At 54.5% G+C, this 18621-nt stretch overlaps 1 protein-coding gene across 1 annotated transcript in view; it reads right to left on the minus strand.

Annotated features, from left to right (window-relative positions):
- The window catches only part of AMPD3 (adenosine monophosphate deaminase 3), a 53321-nt gene that overhangs the window by 8628 nt on the left and 26072 nt on the right, over positions 1–18621 (minus strand). Inside the window, 10 exon segments of the mRNA XM_059875104.1 lie at positions 36–156; positions 1131–1294; positions 3879–4005; positions 4920–5083; positions 5611–5742; positions 7043–7237; positions 10978–11107; positions 13272–13482; positions 13485–13490; positions 17608–17770. Coding sequence (XP_059731087.1) covers positions 36–156; positions 1131–1294; positions 3879–4005; positions 4920–5083; positions 5611–5742; positions 7043–7237; positions 10978–11107; positions 13272–13482; positions 13485–13490; positions 17608–17770 — 1413 coding nt within the window.

The raw sequence follows: 18621 nt of genomic DNA on the forward strand, positions 1-18621 counted from the left end.
ACTGCAGGGCAGGCATCTGTCAGGGGCCTGGTTACCTTCTTGAGGAGCAGCCCGTGGGAAATGTTGTCAGCAGTCAGGAAAGCAGAAACCAGGTGGGTGATGGAGCCAGCCTCCCCACAGTGAGGCCGGAACAGGAACGTGCTCAGGCCCCGCTCCCTGCAGGCATGAGGCTCATGGTAAAAAAGGACCCTTGGTCCACCTGCCCCAGTGACCGTGGGCCTGCGCCGCTCGCTCAGGGCCCACTCCAGGGAAGACAGTCACCCATGGCAGGGTCAGCACCCTGGAAACAACCTCTCCCCAAATCTGAGACCCAGGCCCAGAGCTCCTCAGAACCAAGAGATGCCATCTCCGGAGAACAGAGGGAGGGCCCAGTCCTCCATCCATCCTCTCCTCCTCTCCCCCAGGGCCTGGCAGCCCAGATTCAGACAGGCAAGGCCCTGAGAAACCATCGAGTCCAGACTCTGTTGTAAGAAGGGGGCAATCCCAGAGAGTGGAGCCAGATGTCAGAAGCCCCTGAGCAGGGCAGCAACAGCTGAACTAGAGCCCCTGCCTCAGAAAGCTCAGCCCAGGACTCCACCCCTGGCATCTCCTTTCAGTCGTGGTCCCACTCAAAGCCCCTCACCCAGGAACTAATGCTTCCTGAGGTCTCAGCCTCGAGACCCAGCAGGGGTGGGAAGGACCGTTCAGCATCCTGCCGCCTGGACCCCGCCTGGGTGTGTGCGCTGGGGGAGCCTGGGCACACAAGACCACCAGATGGAAGCTCTGAGGGCATGAACACAGTCTGTTTAGCTCCCTGTTATGTGTCCTGGGCCCAGGACAGGGCCTTCACTTGGCAGGTGCTGTGAAGTGTTGAACGGATGGACACACATATGAACGCCATTGGTGTGGAGGTGAGTGAACATGTGTCGGAAGGTCATGCATCTGTAACCTATCAGGGATGGACACACACACAGGTGTGGTGTGTGTATGGACATGTGTCTAGGCATGGGGGCTGGCCGCCTTGTATGTGTGATGGTGCCTGTTGCAGCAAGCAGGCCTGTGTGTGTGCGTGCGGCCCTGCGAGTACGGGTCCAGTGTGGTGGGTTGGGGAGCACCCCCGTGCAAGGGGTGCACAGGGCTGGCTCACCCACCTGCGGAGGTTGTTCAGCACCATGATGTTGGCATACATGTAGTACAGGTAGTAGCTGTAGGGTGGGTTCTGCTCGCTGGTCCAGACGTCCGGGCTGGGGCTCTTGTCCGAGAACATGTGGTCGCTGTGCTTGGACTCATCATCCACGCTGTCAAACCCTGTCACCTGGGCAGGAGGAGGGATCCTGCATCAAGCTGCGGCAGACGGGCCGCCAAGCGAATTGTTAAAGGCCTTGGCGCCCAGGCCTCTCAGCTGGGGACCCCGGGGCCTGCCTGAGCCACATTTCTCCCAGGGATGGGGAATGGGCACAGCGCCCCAGGCTGTCCCTCCAGGGTTTCCAGAGGTACCCGGAAGCCAGTCTAGAGAGCACCAAGCCCCTGTGTGGCAGCAACAGTGAAGGGGAACTCAGGCCAGGCCAGGTGCAGGGTGAGGCGGCTGGACTCACCTCCCGTCCTCCGCTGTGCCATCAGCAGCAGTGACAACAGCTGTGAGGGGAAGGGGACAGGAGTTTCCATACACCTACGGGGTGTCAGGCCCTGCCTGGAGCACTCACCACACACGTCAGCTAACTCAGTGCTCAAGTGGCCCTGTGAGGGTGGGCTTGGCTGAGAGCAGAGCAGGGCTGGTGGAGGCACTTGCCCACGTCAGACCACCAGCTGAGCCTAAATGGGCTCTGGGCCTGCACTCTTCGGGGCTGCAGGTAGAGGATGCCCTGGAGTGGCCATGAGAAACCCACTGGGATGCCTCATAAGCAGGCCAAGGTGGGCGCCATCCAAGAGGGCTTCTTGGAAGGCTGAGCCCTGGCTCCTGGAGCCTGCCCTCTGAGCAGGGTCGGAGCAGCTCAGAAGACGCCCTCCCCGCAGCATACACTGACACTGGGCCCGCCCTACACTCCATGGGCCCTCCCGAGGCACCAGCCTCTTGCTGTCGCCTCCTCCCAGAGGTCGGGCCCTGAGGGAAGACGTACCTGCGAGGACTCGGCTCCGCGCTGGCACGCAGGGCCACTTGGCTCCCGTCACTCGGCCCCAGCAGTGCTTTGGGAAGGGGCCCCTGAAGGACAGGCTCAATCTGGGGGGCTCCCAGCCCAGCCCCAGCCAGGTCTGCCTGTTCCCAACTCGGCAGTATAGGCCCAGGGGAGCAAAGGACCACCAAGGTCTTGCCAGAATCTTCTCTGTCAGTCACATGTCAAAGGAAATGACAGTCCCCACTGCAGCTCTCAGCATGGCCTGGACACATCTGGGGGCCAGAGGGACCTCGAGTTCTGCTCTGTCTGCACTCACAGCTCCATGCTGCTCCTGAACTCTCAGGGCCCAGCACGGGGGCAATGTCAGCCCCTCTCCTGAGCTCTGCGTCCCCCCTGCAGGGCCCTAAACTGGACATCCCAAGGGCCTCAAGCACAGAATCTGTCCAAACCCCAACTCCTCCTCCTCCCCAGCCTCCCCACTCCCCACACAGCTGGCAGTGACCTCCTAAAGGCACAGCACCTGCTCCCCTGCAAAACCAGGCACCGAGGGCCCCTCCGACTCCTCGCCTCGCTCACCTGCAGGCCATGCCCACGCCCCATCTGTTCTCCAACTGCACCCACCACCTGTATACCCCTCACTTTCCTTAATGGGAGGCAGGATTCTATGGGATCGATGACACTTGGGTCAGGACCCTGGGTATGAATTCCAGTCCTGCCCCTTTTCAGCTCTGTGGTCTCTCAGTTTCCTGGTGTGTAAATTGGAGCTAGTAGCTTCACAGGACTGCTGTAAGGATTAAGTGAGATAATCCACAGTGTCTGAACACACAGCAACACATAATCATGCTGGCTACTACCAGCAAATGATGTAAAATGGGGCAGTCTTGAGGGTGAGGCGAGATCGCGTCATGGCGTGGATCACCGCGCAGGGAGGCCATCAGTGTGAACTGTTACTATGACTTCAAGCCCCCTTCACGTCTCTACTGTTGAGCAGGCCCCCCAACTCTCACCTTGCGCCCCTGCCCCCACGTCCAGCTACCTTCTGTTCCAGGGCTTTCCTCACTCAATAGCCTGCTTGTCGATGGTATTAAGACATAAATTCAACGCTGGCCCTCCGCCTGTTCAAACCTCCGCCTGTCCAGCACCCCCCAACCCCTCCCCCTACAAATACACTCAGCCATCCCTCCACCCCTACCTCTTCACCCTGAGCCCTCTGGGATCTTCCCTGCCTCCCTCCCTGGCAGAAACCATCCACACCATAACCTCCACCAGGCACTGAACTTGCCTCTCACCATCTGCAGCCACCTTTGTTCTGGGTACCCAGAGGGCGGGACAAGCTGATGCCCTTCCTAGTTAAGTCTCTTCTCCACCCTTCTCCCCTCTCCCACAGCTAACCAGATAAACATATTTTGTGGGGCTCAACCAAACAAGGTGTGAGGACCACTGGTGTCCAGGGGAAAGCAGGAGTCTGGAATGTCTGCAGCTGGGGCAGGCCCGGTCCTTTCACCCTGCCTGGCCAGGAACTGACTCTTCAGTCTTTCTGCCCCTCGGCTGCCTTCCCATCACCCCACCTATGCCTGCAGGGCCACCCCAGAGGAGAAGGGAACTTCTCTTCTCTGCAAGAAGCTTGTTATTCTAGAAATTCAGCTTCTTAGGGTGGGACACTTCATGCCTGGGGCACACCAGTGATCTTAGAAGCTAAGCTGACTTAACTTGCTGGGAGTCTTCTCCTCCCTCCACTCTGGGTACATCACCTGGGCACATCACCTGGGCACCACCCGTGCTTACGTATTTGAGGAAGAGGTGAAGCTCTCGGTGATCTTGAGGGTTGATGGTGGCCTCGAAAAGGGGCAGGAAGATATTCTCCAGCATCTTCCCAAAGCTTGGCAGCAGCTTCTTTAACCTAAATATGTCACTGGGGGAAAGTGAGACTTGCCGATAAAGGTGGTTCCAATAGCCCCCTCAACCTGTCAGAGATCAGCCCTGGTCCCTTCCTCAGGCAGAGCAAGTCCCCATTTAAGCACCCAGGGCAGGGTCAGAGGTGGGGCTCCAACACAGATCCCTCCCCTCCTCGCCAAGTTCTGCAATACCAAGCATTGGTTGGCACACTCAGCACCTACCCATGCCCATCAGTGAGCTTTCTTCAGCTAGAGGCCACACTGGGAGGGGGGCGCTGGGATTCAGGCTGATCCAACTCCCTGCCACTCAGCTCAGTTCCCCTAAACCACAAGTCCCAGACATTCCAGGGGCCCTATATTGCCCAGACTGGAGAGGACAGGGGTAGTCTGAGCCATATCCAGGCAGTGGGCCAGCAATGTAGGCCCCCATCAGGTTATGCAGACTCCCAGCCTCACCCAAAAAGATAGTCCATCCTCAAATCACAGTGACAAGAAGATGGGCAGTCGTTCCCACCAGGGCTTCCCAGGTGGTACAGTGGTGAAGAATCAGCCTGCCAATGCAGGAGACACAAGGGACACGGGTTCGACCTGTGGGTCAGGAAGATCCCCTGGAGGAGTGCATGGCCACCCACTCCAGTATTCTTGCCTGGAAAATTCCATGGGCAGAAGAGCCTGGTGGGCTACAGTCAATGGGTTGCAAAGAGTCAGACATGACTGAGTGACTGAGCACGGTTCCACCAGGCCTTTGCGATTATATGTTCCTCAAACAACAGTGTTGAAGCATCACAAAGTATCTGTGCAGACCGCCCCTCTCTGTAGGGGAGTCCCAGGGGCACTAGGCCTAGGCTGGCACTGGAACAGGCTCAGCAGATCCTGTGGGACAGGCTGGCGACCCCAGAGGACACGGGGAGACAGCAGCTGCCTCACTTACTAGATCCGGGGCACCTGGATGATCCAGCGCATGTTGGGCGAGTAGACCTTGTGCTGGATGAACCAGCGGGCCAGGTTGGGCCACTCCTCGGGACTGCGGCCGTAGATGGAGAGCCGTGGCTCTGAGTACTGGTACTTGCTCTCCTCCAGCTCCCAGGCCACCTCCTGGCACAAAGAAGAGCTCAGATCAGCCCAAGGGTTGAACCTGGGTTGACCCCAGCAGCAGACCCTGCAGCTCCCCCAGCCACCAGCTCCCCAGCTCATAAGGCCTGATCTACACCTCTGTTAGCACTCACTCCACCCTCGTGGGGAAGAAAGCCCTGGGTTGCACAGTCACACGTGTGACTAGAGGCCCGGGGGCAGAAGCGTCACCAAACAGAGCGAACCTGTACCCAGTGTAGGCTGCAAACACGCAGAGCAGCAAGCCTGGCTGTGGAGGGCTGCGCTGGGACGGACATCCTCCCCTTCCTCTTGCCCGCAGTCAGCACAGTCCATACACAGCACTTCCTGCCCACCCGGAAGCCGGCGGCCAGGGCCACAGCACTGGGCATTGGCGCCTGCCCCTCGCCTGAGCTGGATGGACAGGGATTCAGGAAGGGGAAGAGGACAGGAGCCCCTGCAGGCCCCCACTCCCTGGACGCAGATGCTGTCGGGAATCCGAGGAGGGCTTGAGATGCCCAGGGCTCACTCACCTTGACCATCCGAGCGAAGTACTCTCCTCCTAGGTAGTTTTCTGTTTTCAGATACAGGTCTCGCAGCTCGCTGGCCCCCACAGGGTTGTACTTGGAGTTGAACTTGTCAAAGCGGTGGAATGTCTGCCGGCCCTGGAGAAAGAAATACCAGCTAGCTCACCACGCTGTCCTGCAGCCACCAGACACACGCCTCCTCCAGCCATTACAATGTGGCCTCCGTGAGCCACACTGAAAGGCACCTTCTATGTCAGTTCGTACATGGAAGCTTGGAAAGTCCCAGGGCCGGGACCACACGTCCTCACTCGGTCAGCCCTGGGGTCCGTTCCTGAGACCCTCTTGAGCAGGGTCAAGGTCCTCGTGCTTCTAGGAGCAGGGCTAGCTGAGCGAGCAAAGAATACTGAGCCATCCGTAATAACATGTGCCCTATTACTGCTTGGACTGCATAAGGCCCTTTCTCCACATCTCCTCATTCAGTGTCTGCTTTTAGGATTTTTTCACTGTGGTGAAATGTATACAACACAAAATGTGCCGTCTTAACCATTTTTAAGTGTACATTCACACTGCTGCGCAGCTATCACCACCATCTGTCCCCAGAACTCTCTTCATCTTACAAAACTGAAACTACGTCCTCACAAAACAACTCCCCACGACGCCTCCCCCAGCCCACGGGAACCACCATTCTCCTTTCTGTCTCCATGGGTTTGCCTGTTCCAGATGCCTCATACATGTGCAATCATGCAGTACTTGTCCTTTTGTGTCTGACTTCTTTGATTTATAATGTTTTCAGGGTTCATCTGTGGATGTGGCAGGTTATCAGTACTTTACCCCTTTTCAGGACTGAATAATATTCCTGTGTGTGTGTGTGTGTGTGTGTGTGTGTACATTTTGTTTATCCATTCAAGTGGTGATGGACACTCTTTGGCCACTGTGAATAATGCTGTGATAAGCACTGATGTGCAAGTATCAGTTTTAGTCCCTGGGGTCTATACCTAGGATTGGGATTGCTGGAATATATGGTAATTCTACGTTTAACTTCCTGAGGAGCGGCCACACTGTTTTCTACAGCAGCTGCACCTCCATTTAGTACTTTAATAACACTGCAATGTCATTAAGGCACGTGGTAGTCACCATGTTACAAGCAAGGAAATAAAAGCTCAAGTGAATTACTCAAAGGCACTTAACTCTTACGTAGCGGAAATGGGAGTTAGAAGGGGAATGTCTCTGACTCCAAGTCACACCCTCTTCTCCTCTGTCCCAAGGCTGCTTCCAGCCCTTACTCTCTGAGGATAAACTGCCTCTCACAGTTCCCACGGCTGGAAGAGAAAGAGATGCCTACACAGCCAGCCCCTCTCCAAGACCAATCGTGGCTGCTTTCCAGCAGGCTGAGTCCTCCACCAGGACTGCGTGAGGCCCTGGGGCAGAGCCCACTCACCGCATGGACGTCCAGCGAGTCCACAGTGAGGTCGTACGGGTCCATGTGCAGGCTGTCGAACACCTGCCGCAGGGTGATCTTCCGGCCCCGCTTCTCGGCCACTGTCCTGTCGGGCTCCGTCTGGTACGTGTGCTTGATGAAGCGCAGCAGGTGCTTCTGGTTCATGCAGGCAGCTGCATGGATGTGCGTGTCCACCTGCGACACAGGCCCAGCACGTGAGCCGAGCCGCCTCCCTCGGCACCGAGAACCAGGACCCCCGGGCCTCGGTGTCGCGTGCAGAGCCTCAGCACCCCCCTGGTGCTGGACCGCCCCACCCCGTATCTCTTCTAGAACTGGGCTTCCCCGCTGTAGCCTTGCTGCCCAATCCCCCTTCTTACAGCATCAGGAGACCTTTTCTTAGTACAGTTCAAATCTGGCCATCGTCCCTGTTAACACATCAGTGCTGCCCAACATTTCAAAATAACGCCCAAGTTCCTGAGCCTGGGATTCAAGGCTTCCGTTCAGTCTTAAGTCTCACCTTGCCCTGCTCTCTGCTCCAGCCAGGACACCTCACTTACAGGTATCCGAGGAGCCCTGCTATTCCTCAGCCTGGATGTCTTCCTTCCTCCCCACCAGTCTCATCCACTTGGAAGTCTTCTATGACCTCCTCCACATAGAAGCCTATCCTGATCCCCCAAACACAACGAGCGAGTTTTCCCCTTGTCCAACCTGGAGCCCTGGCACAGACATTCCTGTCACTGTATGTATCCTCCAGTCCTCTCTAATAAGTTTCTATCTACTTCATCATTAGACTGGAAGCTCAGTCCTCAAGGACAGGGGCGTGTCTGTGCATCTAAGTCTCCAGTGCCTACCCCAGAGCCTGGGATGATGTGAAATCAATGGATGGATGAACGGACCAATGAACAGGTGTGGGAGGTTCCGACCATTTCAGTGATATCCACCTCCTCCTCATAGAACCCCGAGGGCTCACGTAATGCCCCGCAAAATCCCACACTTGCTACTGACCTCTCTTAGAACCCCCAGAGCATTCCCCTCAGCCACCAGCCCTAAAGAAACAGAGCCCTGGCTAAGCTGAGGGATGGCCTGAAGTCACAGTGGGCAGCCTGACCCTCTTCCATAAAGCCAAGGGGCCTGCAGGAGGTCCCAGGGAAGGTGGCAGTGACCTCACAGGCCAGGGTGCTGCCAACCACTAGCCCACACTCTGCAGTCCCTGCTGCGGCCAGCTTGGCAATCTGCCAGGGCTGGGGTAAGGAGGCGACTGACTTCAGGCCAAGGAATGCTGTCCACAGCTGGCCAGGCATCTCCGAGTCATGCCAAACCCGACATCCAATCCACTGAACCTCTGTGAGCTTTCCACCAGCCAGCCCCTGTCACCGGCCACATCACTCACTCCTCGGGGCCCTCCTGCCTTTAATCCCGCCACTCCTACCAGGAAGACAGACCACTGGGCATCAGAGAAACGAAGCACCAAAAGTTAAAACATCACCCAAAGCTCAGGCCCCTCAGGGACAGGCTGGGCTCGTGGGGGAGGCACAAGCGAAGGTCAGCCGGCCTCAGCTCAGCCGTCCGGACACAGCTGGGCTCAACCACCTCAGGATGACTCAGCACATTCTGGGTTTCTTGCTGTCCTCCGGCATCCCAGTGACACACCGCAGGGGGTGGGTGCAGCCTTGCTTACCCCCGTGAGTCACAAGGTGAGGAAGGAAAACAGCTGCACAATCCAGGAAGCACGGGATCCAAACTTCAGAATTACCAGGGTGATTATTTTAGGAACAAGTAAGACAGCCTGTAATCGGAGGTCAGCACTTTCAATTCACTGGAAGATCCAAGAGCATTCCTTGCTTTCACCTAAGATCTGGGTCTAAACAAACAGTGGTTTCTAAATGGGCTGGCCAGTACCTGGCCTCTAAGCCAACACTATTTCCACATCCATAGTGAAAGTTGCTCAGTTGTGTCCGACTCTTTGCGACCCCATGGACTGTAGCCCGCCAGGCTCCTCTGTCATGGAATTCTCCAGGCCAGAATACTGGAGTGGGTAGCTGTTCCCTTCTCCAAGGGATCTTCCCAACCCTGGGATCAAACCCAGGTCTACCGCACTGCAGGCATCCACATCTTTACCAGCTGAGCCACCAGAGAAGCCCAAGAATACTGGAGTGGGAAGCCTATCCCTTCTTCAGGGGATCTTCCTGACTTAGGAATCGAACTGGGGTCTGCCACATCCATGGCAGACATCAATAATCAACTACAGCACCCTTCACTAAGCTTTGGGAATAGCCTCAGGTAGCCACTACCCATTGGTCAAGTTTGGCACAGAAGATGAAACCTGTTTGCTCTCCATGGTATGAAACAAAGCAAAGTGGGTAAGGCCTAATCCTACCCCACTGCCAAGCAACAAACACACTCAGCCCCTTGTTCTCAGCTCCGAGCTGAAAACAATCATTTCAGTTACACACACCTGCTGGTTGGGCCTCACGGTGTCAGGACCCAGGATCTGCTATGATGCTGCAGGTAATTTCACAATACCACCCACACTGACCCATGGCCACACACAGCTCCTGCCTCAGAGCAGGGCCACCACGACACTGAGAGCCACTTGGAAGTGAGGAGGCCACCTCCCAGCCCATCCTGACTTCAGAATCAGCTCTTCCTCCCCTCGCAGAGAATTCCAGGGTAAGAGCAGTCAGCACCCAGGAGACAGGGAGGGGCAGGCACAGCCTGACCTGGAGCAGACCTTGGCCTGTGTTTATGGACGGCTGTGGAGCCAGAGTGCAGCCCAGCACAGCACTCAAAGAATCTCCATTCAGAGAGTACCCGAACCCCCAGATTGACAGAGAGCTCGAGGTTTGGCTCTGGTATGTAACCACAGCCCCCACCCCTGTCCCCAGGACTCTCACCCACAGAGTGGCCAGAGAGCAGGTGGCCAGCCCATCAGCACCCACAGGGGCCCCGCTTCAGAAGCAAACAGTGTCGGAGCTGGCGCAGTCAGCAAGGACACTGCAGGAGGCCGGCCGGCCCTGAGCATGCCCGTGTGCGGAGGGCAGGCTTGCCCAGAGCTGGGTGAGGAATTTCCCTGGACACCCATCTAGGGTGAAGCGTTCATGGAGGCAGGATAGAGAGGAGCTGGCCTATTGACTGAGGCACCCATCTGTCTGAGCGCCTGAGGATCACAGAGAAGAAACAGACGGTGCTTGAAGGTAAACATCCAACACACGCCCTTTCACCTCTGCCTGGAAATCCCCAAGACTTTTACGTAAGCCTTAGAGCCCAGGAGCTGAGCGCAACTCATTCTAAGTCAGCTCAGCTCCGACCTCTTCCTGAAAGACACCTCTATCACATCCCTATCAAACTAACAGTAACCAGCTGGGAACTGCTTATAGACAGAAAGCGACCCTTACTCAGCATCAAATGTCCCTCACTTGGCACTGATCCCATGCTTGATATATATTAGTTACATGGAATAAAATGGAAAAGCAGGAGGAGGCGACCATTTAACCTACAGGCTTATCCCGACTGCAGCCCCTGAGCCCAGGAGTAGGCTGCTCATCCACTCTAGAGGGCAGAGAGAGAAGCACATCAGATACTTGTTCTTAAACACACCCAGTCCAAAAGGAAGCAAAACCACACACTCCCAAGTCCAAAGAGGTCTTAACATTGATAACTGTTTTTCGATCCATGATAAATTTGAGGCAAGCTCTATGTCTCAATTCTTAATAGGTCCTGCTCTATTTTTCAAGCAGGATGGTACATTCTAACAGATATACAACAAAGTCATAACAAGTACCATCTGAGGCGTGGCCGGACACATGGAAGACTGGCCAGTTTTCCTTTTGTTCATAGGAAGGCCACATTGGGGACCAGCCCCCGACTGGCTAGGGCCGGAATGGGTTGGAATGAGGCCTGGGACAGGAGCTCTGAACGCTGGCCCGCTAACGCACCTTTCTCACGTTATAGAAGTCTCGGTGGGGGTTACTCTTCAACTCTTTGAACTCAGACATTTCATTTAACATCTCATGTAGGCTGAACTTGGATTCCAGAAAGTTCAGTCGCCGGTGACAATACGTCTTCCTGCAGGTCAGGAAGGAGAAGAAACCACAGTTGAGGAGAAGTCGCATCAGTTCTCCAGTCTGGAGACCTCCGGTGTCTGTGGGGACCCAGTCCTGGGTGTAAGGTCAGGATGGAGCAGAGAGGGATGAGAAGGGGCCAGCTATCCACAGACCCAGCTAAACTGTGTAACCACAGCCACGTGCTCTATGAAACGCGTGGAGAGTCAATAGGGGCCAGTAGAGAGCTGACCGGAGAAGGCAATGGCAACCCACTCCAGTACTCTTGCCCAGAAAATCCCATGGACCGAGGAGCCTGGTGGGCTGCAGTCCATGGGGTAGCTAAGAGTCGGACACGACTGAGCGACTTCACTTTCATTTTTCACTTTCATGCATTGGAGAAGGCAATGGCAACCCACTCCAGTGTTCTTGCCTGGAGAATCCCAGGGACGAGGGAGCCTGGTGGGCTGCCGTCTATGGGGTCACACAGAGTCGGACACGACTGAGGTGACTTAGCAGCAGCAGCAGCAGAGAGCTGACCTCATACAGATTCCTTCTGTATGAGCTTTAGAGGTTTAGGCAATTAATCTCAAGCTGCTGTCTCTCATGAACAAATACAGAGATGGTACTACCCAAGACTGAAGTGAGGGCCAAATTGGCTTAGGGTGTGAAGGGTCCAACTCAGCTTCGTGGATACTCAAAGAAAGTCTCCCTCTTTCAGCCCTTCCATCTTTCCACCCTCCCATCTATCCTCTGCCAGCTTTCATTCCTTGAAAGGAGTTTCACTTCTGTCCAGAAGATCAGTAATACAGTCAAATCCAAAGGCATGACCTTCCCGCCTTGGCTGTGACCAGATGACACCCAGAAGATTTCTCAGCCCTGAGGCTTCAGGACGAGGGGTGGATGTTCTGCATCGTAGGCAGATGAGGGATATAGGGGTGTTGCTACCAGGACAGAAGTCCATGAAAGAACTGATGTCCCCACCAGCTTGCAAAGGCCACTGGAGGGTGGGAGCACCCACTGTTCTCAGCCAACAGCCAGCGCACATCCAGCCCAGGGGCCTGGCCACGTGCCTGTGCCACAGCTACACGGAACATGCAACCACAAGTCGGGCCACCCTGCTCCCCTGTGGCCCCCAGATGCACACGGCTCCCTTGGCACCCAGGCACAGAGACCCTTGTAAAGAGCGGCCACCAAGCCTGGACCAGCACCACCATATGTGTGCCAGGATGAGCCCACAGCCAAGCATGGCAGAGTCTGGGTCAGACGGGACTCTCAAGGGCATCTTTCCCAGTCCCTCTCCTGGTAGGACTCGCCCTGACAGTCTCCCAGACAGGACAGCTGCTGCTCACACACCTCCTGGAACAGCCCTGTCCCCAAGGCTTCCCCTCAGATCCTCTGTTCACACTGGCTGAGGCAAGCTCCCAGGGATCCCACTCTCCCCCCAGCTCTTCCCTCTGCCCTCAGATCACCAAGGACCTCGACCCACTCTGTCCATCCCCTCGGGGCCCACTCTCCTCCCGTAGAAACTGGCGTCACCCAACTCCCAGCAAAACCCAAACAGAAGGACAAGAGAGAAGTCCCTCAGCTGTGACCAGCTTCCTCTGCTCCCCCAAGCTGGGCACTCATGCGCAACCTCCACTGCTGATTCCCTTAAATGCTCTCTGAGGAGCGAGGGCCCGAACTCAGGAAGACAGTTCCCTGCCAGGGTAGCTCCAGCTAAGCCTAGAAGCATCCTGGGAGTTGTGGCTCAGAGTTCCCAGGCTCTCTGCACTCCCTGCTCCAGAAACATGGAAAAACCAACACCGGAAGCAACAGTCTTCACGGCTCCCCCACCATCTACCCTAAAGCCCTGGGCTGGTAACTCTCTGCATCGCTGCTGTCCGGCCTGGGGTGAGGGCTGACCATCATTTTAAGGTGCACAGGTGGCCACCGGCAAGCAGGAGCTCCACACCCGTGCATGCAGAAGGCACAGGCAGGAGCAACTCGAAGAATACGCCAGTCTGTGAAGAAAAATTGTCGCAAAAGCCCAAAAGCACTGGGAAGAGAGAAACCCACAAAGCCCTCTCTGGGGTAGTTTAACTGAGGGAAAGCCCAGAGCAGAAGGCCTGCCCTGGTCCCTTCTACAGAGCAGTGCTCCTGCAGAAAGAGGTGGACTCACCTGGTCATGGAGGGGGAAGGGGACTTACGTGGGGCCATCCGTGATGAGAGCCAGGATGTGGCTCATGTCCACCGTGTAGGTCTCCAGGTCGGGGTAGGGTAGGCTGTGGGGCTCCTGGTGCTCCAGCATCTTCTTGTTGTCATACACATAGAGGATGCCTCCCTGCATGCGGACCAAGTAGCCCAGGTTGGGGGGAGCATTCTCCAGGCAATATGGGTCTTCTTCAGGCAGAGGGGGGGATGAAAGTCTGAAAGACAGGACTGAGTGATAGCAAAATGTCCTTGACCTCAGGAGCTCACAGGGGCTCCAAAGTCACCAGTGAGGTCTGTCCTGGTTGTCTGACCTAAAACCTAACCACCCCAACCAGCCCCAGCATCTCACCTCCCGCTCCCTGCTTTGTTTCGTCTCCTTAGCACTTGCCGCTATGTAAAGAAATAGAGGAAAACAACAGAATGGGAAAGACTAGGGATCTCTTCAAGAAAATTAGAGATACCAAAGGAACATTTCATGCAAAGATGGGCTCGATAAAGGACAGAAATGGTATGGACCTAACAGAAGCAGAAGATATTAAGAAGAGGTGGCAAGAATACACAGAAGAACTGTACAAAAAAGATCTTCACGACCAAGATAATCACGATGGTGTGATCACTCACCTAGAGCCAGACATCCTGGAATGTGAAGTCAAGTGGGCCTTAGAAAGCATCACTATGAACAAAGCTAGTGGAGGTGATGGAATTCCAGTTGAGCTATTTCAAATCCTGATAGATGATGCTGTGAAAGTGCTGCACTCAATATGCCAGCACATTTGGAAAACTCAGCAGTAGCCACAGGACCGGAAAAGGTCAGTTTTCATTCCAATCCCAAAGAAAGGCAATGCCAAAGAATGTTCAAACTACTGCACAATTGCACTCATCTTACACACTAGTAAAGTAATGCTCAAAATTCTCCAAGCCAGGCTTCAGCAATACGTGAACCGTGAACTTCCTGATGTTCAAGCTGGTTTTAGAAAAGGCAGAGGAACCAGAGATCAAATTGCCAACATCTGCTGGATCATCAAAAAAGCAAGAGAGTTCCAGAAAAACATCTATTTCTGCTTTATTGACTATGCCAAAGCCTTTGACTGTGTAGATCACAATAAACTGTGGAAAATTCTGAAAGACATGGGAATACCAGACCACCTGACCTGCCTCTTGAGAAACCTATATGCAGGTCAGGAAGCAACAGTTAGAACTGGACATGGAACAACAGACTGGTTCCAAATAGGAAAAGGAGTACGTCAAGGCTATATACTGTCACCCTGCTTATTTAACTTCTATGCAGAGTACATCATGAGAAACGCTGGACTGGAAGAAGCACAAGCTGGAATCAAGATTGCCGGGAGAAATATCAATAACCTCAGATATGCAAATGACACCACCCTTATGGCAGAAAGTGAAGAGGAACTAAAAAGCCTTTTGATGAAAGTGAAAGTGGAGAATGAAAAAGTTGGCTTAAAGCTCAACATTCAGAAAACAAAGATCATGGCATCTGGTCCCATCATTTCATGGCAAATAGATGGGGAAACAGTGTCAGACTTTATTTTTTGGGCTCCAAAATCACTGCAGATGGTTAGTGCAGCCATGAAATGAAAAGATGCTTACTCCTTGGAAGAAAAGTTATGACCAACCTAGATAGCATATTGAAAAGCAGAGACATCACTTTGCCAACAAAGGTTCGTCTAGTCAAGGCTATGGTTTTTCCAGTGGTCATGTATGGGTGTGAGAGTTGGACTGTGAAGAAAGCTGAGCACCGAAGAATCGATGCTTTTGAACTGTGGTGTTGGATAAAACTCTTGATAGTCCCTTGGACTGCAAGGAGATCCAACCAGTCCATTCTAAAAGAGATCAGCCCTGGGTGTTCTTTGGAAGGAATGATGCTGAAGCTCAAACTCCAGTACTTTGGCCACCTCACGCGAAAGTTGACTCATTGGAAAAGACTCTGATGCTGGGAGGGATTGGGGGCAAAAGGAAAAGGGGACGCCAGAGGATGAGATGGCTGGATGGCATCACCGACTCGATGGACGTGAGTTTGAGTGATCTCTGGGAGTTGGTGATAGACAGGGAGGCCTGGCGTGCTGCGATTCATGGGGTTGCAAAGAGTCAGACACGACTGAGCAACTGAACTGAACTGAAGATGACTTCTTGTCTTTATCTTGGGTGGTAAATGTTCATCTTGTTCACTGCTGTGTCCCCATTTCCTAGAACCATCCCTGGCCAGTAGCTGGCACTTCATTTTTTTTCTTTTTAACTTAATTGAAATGAGCTTCCATCTTCTGGGTAGTTCAGGGACATGAAGCTTATTAAGACGGGCAGCTGCATCTTCTCCTAATAAGAGAACAGACAGGATCTGGGACTGCCCAGCGGGAATATAATTGTTCCTGTCCTTCCACATCTTCCTGAGCCCAGGGCGGCCAAGGGGCAAGATGGAGAAGCCAGCCCTCCCCATAAGCACAGAATAGGGAGCCTGTGCCCCCAGAGACAGAGCTGCCTGTCCCCACACCATGGGCTGTCAGTCCATAGGAACCAGAAAACACCTCTTGGCTATTTCCCAGCTATGACTTCGAGCAAAATGGGACTTTACCTCCCGACCCTGTCTGCTCAGCTGAGGATGACACCCTGCCTTAACGCGCTGCTGTGAGGGTTGCAGCGGCAGGTAGAGGAAGATGCTGTGTAAATATATCATAGGGCGTTATTCTCATCACTCTTGTAGTGGGTTTTCCTGGCTCTCGACAAGCTCTGTTCTGGCCAAGGAACAGGTTATGCTAAGTAGCAGCAGAACTAGGGGCTTCAACTCTGCACATCAGCTAACCCTGCATAGGGTCTGGGCTGTCCACTGCCAGCACAGGCAGGAGGAAATCCTGGAATCATCAATGGAAGGAAGGAAGGAAGGAAGGAAGGCGAAGCGGCTGGCTGAGTGTCTCCCATCAGAGCTCGGAACAGACTGTCCCTGGAGCAGACGTGAGCCATCCCAGGGGCTAAGGCAGCACAGAGAGGGAAAGAGATGCCACACACACCCCCATCAGGCATGAGTCCCAAATGCGGGGCAGTGCCCATGAGATGCTGGCAGTCCAAAAGCCTGGGTCAACCACAGCCTGCACTTTACCACACTCACACCCAGGCCCCCAGGACTCTGTTCTGTATAAAGTACACCTTTGACAGTCATTTCTGCCTGCCAACAGTGGAGCAAGTGGGATCAACCCTCAGACAGACAGGGAACTGGGCCCGGGAGGGCTGAGACTCAGAGCCCCAGGTGGTAACAGATGCCCAAAGTCCAGGTTCAGAGCTTCAGAGAAGCCGGAGAGGAGACATCTTGGCACCAACTCCACCCAGGGTCCTGGGTGCTGGCACAGACCACCAGGCCCTCATCTGATTCCCCACCACCAGCTTTCACGATCGAGGTCTCCTGTTGTCTTCATTCACATTGCTTAACTTACAGCCCCTACTGCCCCTGGATCCTTCACAGGCCAAACAGATTCCACCAGAAAGCATCCTGCCTTCTCCGATCCCCTGCTCCCTGAACTCCACAGCATCAACATAACTACTGTACCAATCACTCACTAGATCCAGGGGCTTCCCAAGTGGCTCTAGTGATGAAGAACTTGGCTGCCAATGCAGAAGACATAAGAGATGCAGATTTGATCTCTGAATCAGGAAGATCCCCTGGAGGAGAGCATGCAACCCACTCCAGTATTCTTGCCTGGAGAATCCCATGTACAGAGGAGCCTGGCAGGCTCCAGTCCATAGGGTCGCAGAGAGTCAGACGCAACTGAGCATGCACTAGATCCGGAAATGCACCAACCACTTCACATGCTTTCTCTCGTTTCATCCTCACAACAGGCCCAAAGGAGAGATATTATTAGCATTCCCATTTTACAGATTGAAAAACTGAGGTTTGGAGAAATAACTTCCTTTCCCAAGAAAGTGGTCTTTAGGTATTTAGAAAGTGGAGCTTAGATCGGAATGTGAGTATGCTGGACTCCAGAGCCAACTTCCCTGCCCTGAGAACACACCCTCTCTACCTACCCCCAATCCATGCACCTCACCACTAACTTGGTATTTACTGTCTGACTGTGTTTAAATATCCAGGCGGAGACTGCCCATCTCCCAAGATCAGAGACTGCCTTTCAGCCCCTCCACTCCCCACAACTTGTACAGCTCAGCTCAAAGCAAGGCACCTGGTGCACACGGAATCAACCCTTGGGAAACTAGCAAAGAAATCAGCGTAGGAGAAGCCATCTGAGGGAAACACATCCAGCCAGTAAGACATCCTGACCAACTCTCGGGCCGTGCCCCGCTGGAAGCCCAGCTGCCGCCACAGCACCATACCTGGGAGGCCCTCTTCCAGGGGCGTGGTGTCCAGCCGCCGATGACCCAGGTACTGGGCCGTGGTGCGCGGGAAGCGGTGATAGGCGAGGCGGGCATACTTCTCCCGGATCATCAAGGCCTTGGCCAGGCTCTTGGCAGCCTGCTCATAGTCCTCCACGGTGATCTGCAGGAAAAAGTTCAGAGAGCAGGCCTGAGGCCGCTGACCTAGTGAGAGCTGCCGCAAGGTAGGCCCAGGACAGACAGCGGGGAACTTGGGTCTGAGGAGCATCCCCACCATGGAGGGCACAGTGGCTCCCTCTGCCTGACAGTTTGTGCACACACCGTGGTGTATGCTGCATGCCTGATTTCCTGTTGCAAGCCTCCGACTGAGGGGTGTGCCCTGCAGACGTGCAGCCAGCCCCGGTAACAATCTCAGCCACTAAGTCTCTAATGAGCTTCCGCGGAAGATGACACTTCACACGTGCTGTCACACGTGAACGCTGAGGGATTAAGTGCATTCTGGTGACTCTACTGGGAGGGGCTGCTTGCCTTCTGGCCTCCTCCAGATTCTGCCCTGTGTACCTCTTCCCTTTGCTGATTTTGCTCAGTATCCTTTTACTGCAGTAAATCCTAGTCATGAGTGCAGTTATGCGCTGAGTCCTAGGAGTCCTCCTGGCAAATCACGGAACCCCCTAACACAGGAGGAGATTTGGGGCCGTTGGGAGGGAGGCAGGTACTCCAATGTGCACACCCCAGGCCAGCACTCAGCACATCAACCACAAGCCAGATGCTGCGGCACCCGGCACATGAAGAGGCCCAGCCTGGACCGTGTCCCTGATGGAGTGAGCATCATCATGATCAGTTAAGAAAATACATGGGTCCTTCCGAGTGCTCAGTCTGCTACCCCAGCCTTCTGATTCATCTGGCAGTCACCCCAATCCACCCAAGCAACACACGCTTATGGGATGGTTCCTTTCCATAAGTTTCACTTTGGTCCTCATTGCCACTCATCTCACCACTGGGGAAACAGAGACC

This window comes from Bos taurus, chromosome 15, assembly GCF_002263795.3.
Source record: "Bos taurus isolate L1 Dominette 01449 registration number 42190680 breed Hereford chromosome 15, ARS-UCD2.0, whole genome shotgun sequence".
Classification (NCBI taxonomy): Eukaryota; Metazoa; Chordata; class Mammalia; order Artiodactyla; family Bovidae; genus Bos; species Bos taurus.